Source organism: Botrytis sinoallii, assembly GCF_014898435.1.
Source record: "Botrytis sinoallii strain Bc 23 chromosome Unknown BSIN_015, whole genome shotgun sequence".
Classification (NCBI taxonomy): domain Eukaryota; kingdom Fungi; phylum Ascomycota; class Leotiomycetes; order Helotiales; family Sclerotiniaceae; genus Botrytis; species Botrytis sinoallii.
Window position 1 is genome coordinate 1,016,576 of NW_024066042.1, and position 8,016 is coordinate 1,024,591.

The following is an 8,016-nucleotide window of genomic DNA, read 5'->3' on the forward strand; positions in this document are numbered from 1 at the left end:
TCTCATATCGAAGTAAGTAGACTGTCTTGTGGAGTGTAGTGTCTGTCATGTGTACTCGCCCATTATCAGAGTCCCATCAAAATGTAGTGAATTCTATTATCTGTAGATCAAGACCTTCCTATATAAACACCATCGTCTACGCTTTATCTGGGATCATCATCTAACAATGATTACGGAATGGAATGAGATGAGAAGGGATTCCCAAGGCAGGAAAGGGGGACTGCCTGCAAACTCTCGCTTGCATAGATGAGATTCTATGTAACAGCAATTTTCAATGCAAGATAATCTCATTTTTGGGCAAAATCTCAGATTGTAAATTGTGAGAGTCGAAGATTTCGACAAAGAATGCTAGGTGACAACAAAAGCACAATATCTTCCTGATTTCTTATGTTCAGGACGACTATGTAAAACTAACAATCATAACTCGCTCAGTGAAAAGAGCCAACAACAACAACCACAAAAAATATCAAATTTCACAAGCTAATGTTCTATAACATACTATTATTAACATCAGATTTCTTGACATAGTAATATCTTATAATCAGCACCCGCCAAAGAGTCCACACCAACATCCCACAACTTTTCTCGTTGTCATTCCTCGCACACTTGCAGCTTCTAAAGATTACTTTACTGTCCTATATATATATATATATATATAGGATGTTTATCATCATGATAACATATCACATATCACCCCTACAATCGATATCTGACTCCGCTTACCAAAAAGGGAATAATAAAGATAATAGCTGCAAGTCCAACTGACAGGCGAAGATTTTATCATCTGTAGAAACGAGTACAGAGGGTTAAAGCCCATAGTAGATCCTATTTCCCTAGTAGCAGCTTTAGTGATTTAGTTATGAATGAGTAAGTATACTACCTACTACCTACTACCTGTTACCCCCCATACTCCCCACTCTACCCCAGCTCCTAGAACACTTCCGAACAAACATTTGCAGCTTCCGATCTTCCGATCTACTATTTAGGCACTCCATTGACTTGATCAAATCTATACTGACAGACTGCAGAAGCGTAGAATGTTTAATCTGCCAGATAAAAGACATTCGTGGTTCCAGAATTCGAATTGAAAAACAATGTCATGATATGTAGCGCGAAACTTATGTGCAGTAGCGAGCGCAGATAGATGTGATTGCAATTAGTGTTAAGATTTTTGGGAATGTATAGTTACGCTCTGGAGTGGGTATGCCCAGATTAATCTGATTGACGCGTTGGTTAGGAGTGATACCGTAGGAACTTAACTTAACATCATGTGACCGACCTTGTTTAGCAACCCGCCTGTTCAGTTACTGTTTAGGGGGGGTTTTATTCAGTACTTATTTGTTGACCTATAGTTTATAAGTAATTCCTCAGATAAAAACAATATCTTTTTCTGAAATATATAAGAAATAGTTATTGATCTTGTAATTTAATTCATTATTCTTAATACTGTTATAGAAGAAGATAATAAACTAGAGATAAATAAACACATTCAAGGATCTATCAGAAATCAGTACAACAAGAATCATGTCTTCCACAGATTTTTCCCGCTTCGTAAATCTTCCCGCAGAAGTCAGGCTCCAAGTCTGGGGATGGGCGGCAAGGAACGCCTTGAACCCTCCTCGTGCCATCATCGAATGGCGCAACGGACCACGTAGAACTATCGCAGTTCTCAACACTAGCCTCGAGGCTCGTGAAGAGGCCATGGCTCAAACAGATTTGAGAAGCGTTCTTCGATACTCTTTGCCAGAAGACCCAGTACATTTAAATCGACTAGGCCTCAGTCTAGAAGATCGAGAAGAGTATGTTCGGCACAGCCCCCGGGATTGGTACAGTCTAGAAACAGATGTCTTTGTCCTCGGGGCAAATGACCGTATCCTACGATCACTATGTTATGATATCACTTTCAGAAATGCAATCAAAACCATCGCAATTCCAGCTTTCGTGTTGGATTGTGATGGCAGAGTGATTATTCGTCAACTTAGATGGGAATCGAGATACATGAATATTTACCAGGGCTTGAAAACCGTAGTACTTCTTCGAGACGATCCGGCGCAAGAACCAATTTCCCACAGAAATCTCATCCAGAACAGACTTTTTTACCCCCGTACTAACGACATCAGAATCAAGATCGAAGACAGCCCACTTTCACAAGTGGAGTTGGACCTATTGGGATTCGATGTCAATTTCTTTAACAACCTCGTCATTTCGATGCGCAGCAACATGACGCCAGACTGGCAGTTACCTGAGATCAAATGGGGATGCTTGGTCCGATACTGAGCTTGAAGTCGCGTGACTTGGTCCGCCAACTCGCCTGTTCAGCTGCTGTACAACTATTGTTCAAGGGGTCTGTACTGAGACACTTCTCTGTGGAAGTACGGTTTGTGAGTTGTTCCTCAAATGCAAACAGCACCTCTTTCTGGAGTGTATAAGAGATGGTTATCACTCTCATAATTCAGTTCATTATCCTTAGTTCCATCTCAGAACAAGACATAGACTAGAGATAAATAGACACAACCAAAAATCTATCAGCTATCACTTTATCAACCCACAAATCATGTCTCCTACAGATCTTTCTCGCTTCGCAGATCTTCCCTTGGAAATCAGACTACGGATCTGGCGAAGCATAATAGAAGGTGATCTCAGTCCTCCTCGGCGATCATCGGCGACGTGCTGTGGGAGCCTAGAACCATCGGAGCTCTCGGAGTCAGTCACGAATCTTGTGCAGAAGCTCTTCGCCATCGTCCAGATTTGGAAACGTTCAAGTATACCCTGGCGAATGCCCCTGGCATACTGGCGCTGGGCGTCGCAAAAAGGTCTGGTTTAGCACTGAAGCTGATGTCTTTGTCATTGACCCTATCAGAAAGTTTACACTAGGTAGGTGGGAGATCCCCACTCTCAAATACGCGATCCGAACCATTGCTATTCCACAATCAAAATTCGGCATAAGCAACCACAGTCTGCACTGTGCACTACATCTTTCCCAGTTGAATGACGCACGCAACTTTAAGAGGTTAAAGACCTTGGTAATCCTTCGGGATGACCCGGCACAAGAAGTAACACCTCATTTAGTCATTCTAGACCCCGCCATCCGCTCAACTTCTGATAACATCAGAGTCTCGATCGACCCAACTCCACTCTCACAGGTGGAAATGGATGCATTTGGATATACTGTCCCTTGGTATAATAGTTTCATCTCTATTATTCGACAAAAGAAAGGTCCAAATTGGGAGTTGCCTGAGATCAAATGGGGATGCTTGGTTCGACACTGAGCTTGGGACCACGAGGACGAGGACACCAACAAACAAACACGCGCCGAAATTGTATAAGTATCAATCATTTGGTATTTCGGAGTTGGTCGAGTGATTTTCATATTCAAAACACCCAAGAATAAAATCAAAAAAAGGTAAAAATTAAAAACCCCTACAAAAAATGCTTGATATCCACAATTGGCGTTATTTTCACAAAAGTAAAGTGTGAGCATGACGGCAGGCAGGACCTAGCCTTTGATCAATAAATAAAAATTGTAAGTAATCAAAACCGAATTAGAAACTGTATCAAATCCCCAAATGCGATGAGATTAATGTGTGAATGTTGTGACTAAAAATATCAGTAAATGAAGATGTAGAAAGATTTTCAGGAGAAAATAATTGAACCAAGTCATTGATAAAGTCAAAATATCTGATGCACGGACATATCCCGAGACTAGCTTTTTAATTAAGCTTCATAATAGGGCGGGGAAAGTAGTGAAACATAAATTTTACACAATCCAAATTGATGATCCGGCTTGTTGATCTGCTTTGTTGATAAATTCGATTTCTCTTCATCAGGAAACTTCGCCGATATAACGACCGTTGTAACTTGTTTCGCCTTACATCGCTGATAAGAAGCATCTGAACCCCCGAATGTTTCCTTGTAAAGCACCTGATTTCGCTTTGCAATGATCACCATCAGTTCAATGAGAGATGTACGTGTGGGCGTCTCATGTACGCCATTGTGTCTTGATTTTCTTTGAATTGGAATTATTCAACAAAGCATGAAGCGTAAAGCAAGTGAATCATGGAAAGTGGTCACTGGAACCTCAAATTTGTAGTTTGTTAGACATGACGATCTGGATTTGACTCAAATGAGTGAGGGTTTTGGTGAAAGTGCCTTAAGAATCACGATAAATTGGTGACGAAAGGCTGTCGGTGAGATATCAAAAGTACCAAGGATTGTGTGATAATGATGAGTAAAACAGGCAAATGTACTTCCTGTGCCTCCCGCCAACACTGAGTGGCAAGGTCTAGGATATTTTCCCTGTGTTTGTTTGCTGGCTTCATGATGAGATTACCAGGTATGATATATCTTGGAGCCAAAATAGATGTGAGAACAAAGAAAGCAACTTCGGTACATCGGATAATTATCAGGAAGCCTTGTTTGAACTCTCGTTTTGTGACCAAAGAGATGTGTGACTTCTACCTAGTAGGAACAAAGGAAATTGATCGAAAATTTAGAAGCGCTTTCGTGATCAACTCCCAATTGATCTGAATATCTGAACCCCGGACTCCATATATGAAATAAAGATGTGACTTCACAAGTGGGAGAGAGAACGTTAACAAGGCTGGCTCCTTTCTTGTTGTTGAGATATCGTCCCTTGCAGCAAACAAGCAAACAAACAAACAAACAAACAAATCACAGCCACATTGACAAGTCCTACAGATATCCCGAATTAGCAACAGGAGCTTGATTCCGGTAGCTGTCAGGGATCAAATGAAAATTTGGGGTCGGAATACAATGCACTTCATCGCTTCCATAAGTTCCATTGAACCCAAAAGGTGGATCTCAAGGAATCAAAGGAAGTTCAGACGGGTTGATCGGTTGGATATGAAACATTCACAGACCCTGTCAAGAGTTAGCAAACAATGTAATTAACAGGATGGAATTCCCATTCACATTTAGCCGTCGTCTTGTGAGTCTTGTGGAAGGCTCATAGGTGATGGTTAGAGAACAAGCTACCATCCAACGGTTGGAGATGGGTAGATCTTGGTTACATTCGTACCTGTACCTGTACCTGACCTGTACTTGTGCCTGTGATGCCAAGGATGTAATGATAGTGAATTCCCCTATTTCTGAGGAGTATGTAATCAAGTGAATATAAGTAAATCATACCTAGGTGGTGGTGGGTTAATAAAACCGATTTTCCTTGTCTGCTGAAGGGTTTCTTTCAAAATCATTTATCAAACTTTCTCTCACTCACACACGCACACGCACACGCACACCTCTTTTATGTGTGCAGAGTGAGGTTGATTCTCGACCAAATCAATACCAAGGGAGAAGAAGAGCGAGATTGTGTTTGAAGTTATTAATAAGAGGTTGCCTTCCCCACATACTCCGTGCTACTACTCTACTCCGTAGATACTAGATTCTGGGTATCAGGTACATCCATACTGGGTAACCGGGAGACAGGTAATACCGTGGTAGTTCAGAGGCAATTCATAGGCAATTCGCCCCAAACTTCAATGCACCAACAACCAACGAAATCCCATCAAATCAATCCTTCAGGCTTTGTCGCCCTTTGATTCGCTTCCTCAGGCTTAGCTACATCCCCAAAAGGAATCCACCAATCCACAAGGAATCCCGGTCGATTTGCAACTCCTCCACCAAAAAAGATTAACACCCTCGAAATACCGAGATCGTTCCTTCCCTTTTAATAATCACCTCTTTCCGTAGGGGTGATTTGTTGCTTCAATTATCAAACTGGCAAAATTCATCATGAAGTGGTTCCGAAGAAAGAAGAAGCCAGGAAAGGAGCTGTCAGATAAACCAACTCTCGTACGCAGTTACACAAATCGAGCAGATCGAAGGCATCATGCAGCATATGCAACCCCGCGTGGATCTATCATAAACAAGCTTCCCGATAAAGTTCTCGAACGCATCTTCACACTTGTATGCCCTCATACGCAAGACGAAACTTATGAGACGTGCGAGCAATCTTCTCTGGATGACTGCTGTCCATTATGCGATACAAGAGATTTGGCTCACTGTGCGCGAGTCTCAAGAAAATGGAGGAATGTAGCTATTGGGGTTTTGTTCGTAGTCCAACCATTGGTGCAAAGTGTTCAATTAAGCTGACTCAATTATTGCGCAGGTATCATAGTGTTCGGATTGATGCAGTTCATTTCTGCGAACTCGAAGAAATATTATCAGAGAAGAGGAAACACAAAGGTCGATTCAATCGCAATGCAGAACCAGAAGAAACCCCCAACGTTAGGTTGCAACTACTTTGTAGAACGATTCGCGATAATAGGATGTTGGGAGAGTTGGTGGAATTTCTCAAAACACCGTATATGACTAGAGGAGCTTGCAAAGCCGATCTTGCACGCAGCGTGGCAGTTTGTCCTAATATGCGATATCTCGATCTTCCCGAGGGGATATTTTCAGATGATCCTTCCTGTCACGCACTCAAACTCGAAATTCAAGCGCGATGTCCAGATCTACGAAAGATGACATACATGACCGGCTCGGAGAGAAGTCTTGAACAATTGGCAGGCGGCAAGATCTGGAGAAATCTGGAGGTATTGGAATTTACAAGACTCAATATGGACCCCACGATCATTCGACGTGCCTTGGGCTCATTGACTGGGCTTCGAGCTTTGAAAGTGACAGATACAAAGACATTCAATGATGAAGTATTCCAGCACAGCGATTATCTACCGCCGTTTCCAGCTTTTACCGAATTGGTTTTCGAAAATACACCCAACGTTACAGCGATCGGCTTGGAGGCGTATTTATTCCGTTCAGACACGCAAGAGAAACTCACAAGTCTTTCATTGACAGAAACGGGTATCCATCCTTCTACTTTGCACAAAATCACAGACAATGCTCCCAGATTGACCTTTTTGTCGATTGTTGAGTCAGTACATGCGTCCTTTCCAGCTCTTCAAAACATTCCACCACTTTCCTCAACGTCACTACAAACACTGCATTACGAAATTACCTCCGGATCATCTGCAAATACATTCAAGAGCGTTGCACAAAGTCATTACTCATACCTCACCACCTCCCTGATCGCCAATAGACTTCCCGCGCTTCGAGCTCTTTACGTTCGCGATTCCGAGTTCCCCGAATCTTTGATCGGTCTCGCACCTCCTGCTCCCGCATATGCGTCCGATCCAGATAATTTTGTACCACCTAATCCTTTCGATCGTTCGTCGAATGCGCCTTCTGCCATGCCCAACAATCGATTCAGTTCCAACAATCCTTTTGCAGCTCAAGCAAGCCTGTCTCCGGCGATGCCTACTGGAATGGGACTTAAACAAGAATTAGAGGTTTACAGTAAAGGTCTTGATGAGATGGAATGGAATTTCGCCAAAGTCCAACCGCCAACTGCACCCGGCAGGAGAGGTTCGGCAACAACAGCAAGACCGATTAGCAGTTACGGACTAGGTGACAGTATGGGTAAAGCATGGGCTCCGGGTCATGGCGCGAGAAGAAGTGTTATTGTCGGAAATGGATTTGGTGGCTTCCTCGCCGTGCCCGCAGATGATCCTCCCAGACCCAGCAGCTCCGCTGGTGAAAAGAAAAGACATTCCAGGAAAAACAGCAGCCAAGATTTATGGCGATGATTGTACAGAAATATTATTGGGCCCGATCTCACTTTGGATGTTTTGCATTTTGGGTCATTCTATCGACTTTATATTGATTTTCTTAATATATGTAAAAGTCTGGTCCGGTCGCACACTTTTCTTTGGGGTATTTTTTTCTTCTACGATCATGTGAGACAAATAATCTCACAGAGAGACATATTTAACGCAATGAGGATTTATGGCGTATACCACGGATATTTACGTTGGATCTATTATACAGTCTTTTTTGCCTTACCTTGCGTGTGTGGAGCGTTTTATGTTTAATACCCTGAAGGCTCTTATGGTTATGAACGGAGAATGGGGATAGGATATCAGGAGATGATTGATAGTCTATTTTTTTTGGGATGGTTAGCGGGTTGAAAGGTTGAGTGTTTGATGGCATAGTAGATAG

The 8,016-nt window shown here is 42.5% G+C and overlaps 3 protein-coding genes across 3 annotated transcripts; all 3 read left to right on the forward strand.

Annotated features, from left to right (window-relative positions):
• Positions 1 to 1,524: 1,524 nt before the first annotated feature.
• EAF02_008285 (uncharacterized protein) lies at positions 1,525 to 2,277 on the forward strand (the record flags this gene model as incomplete). The annotated part of the gene is made up of 1 exon (XM_038904333.1): positions 1,525 to 2,277. One exon carries the CDS (start codon positions 1,525 to 1,527, stop codon positions 2,275 to 2,277), a length of 753 nt encoding a protein of 250 aa, XP_038756055.1.
• A 277-nt stretch (positions 2,278 to 2,554) lies between these two features.
• EAF02_008286 (uncharacterized protein) lies at positions 2,555 to 3,269 on the forward strand (the record flags this gene model as incomplete). The annotated part of the gene is made up of 2 exons (XM_038904334.1): positions 2,555 to 2,703; positions 2,747 to 3,269. The coding sequence occupies 2 exons, from the start codon at positions 2,555 to 2,557 to the stop codon at positions 3,267 to 3,269; spliced, it is 672 nt and encodes a 223-aa protein (XP_038756056.1).
• Positions 3,270 to 5,751: 2,482 nt separating this feature from the next.
• EAF02_008287 (uncharacterized protein) lies at positions 5,752 to 7,604 on the forward strand (the record flags this gene model as incomplete). The annotated part of the gene is made up of 2 exons (XM_038904335.1): positions 5,752 to 6,068; positions 6,128 to 7,604. 2 exons carry the CDS (start codon positions 5,752 to 5,754, stop codon positions 7,602 to 7,604), a joined length of 1,794 nt encoding a protein of 597 aa, XP_038756057.1.
• Between the last annotated feature and the right edge of the window lie 412 nt (positions 7,605 to 8,016).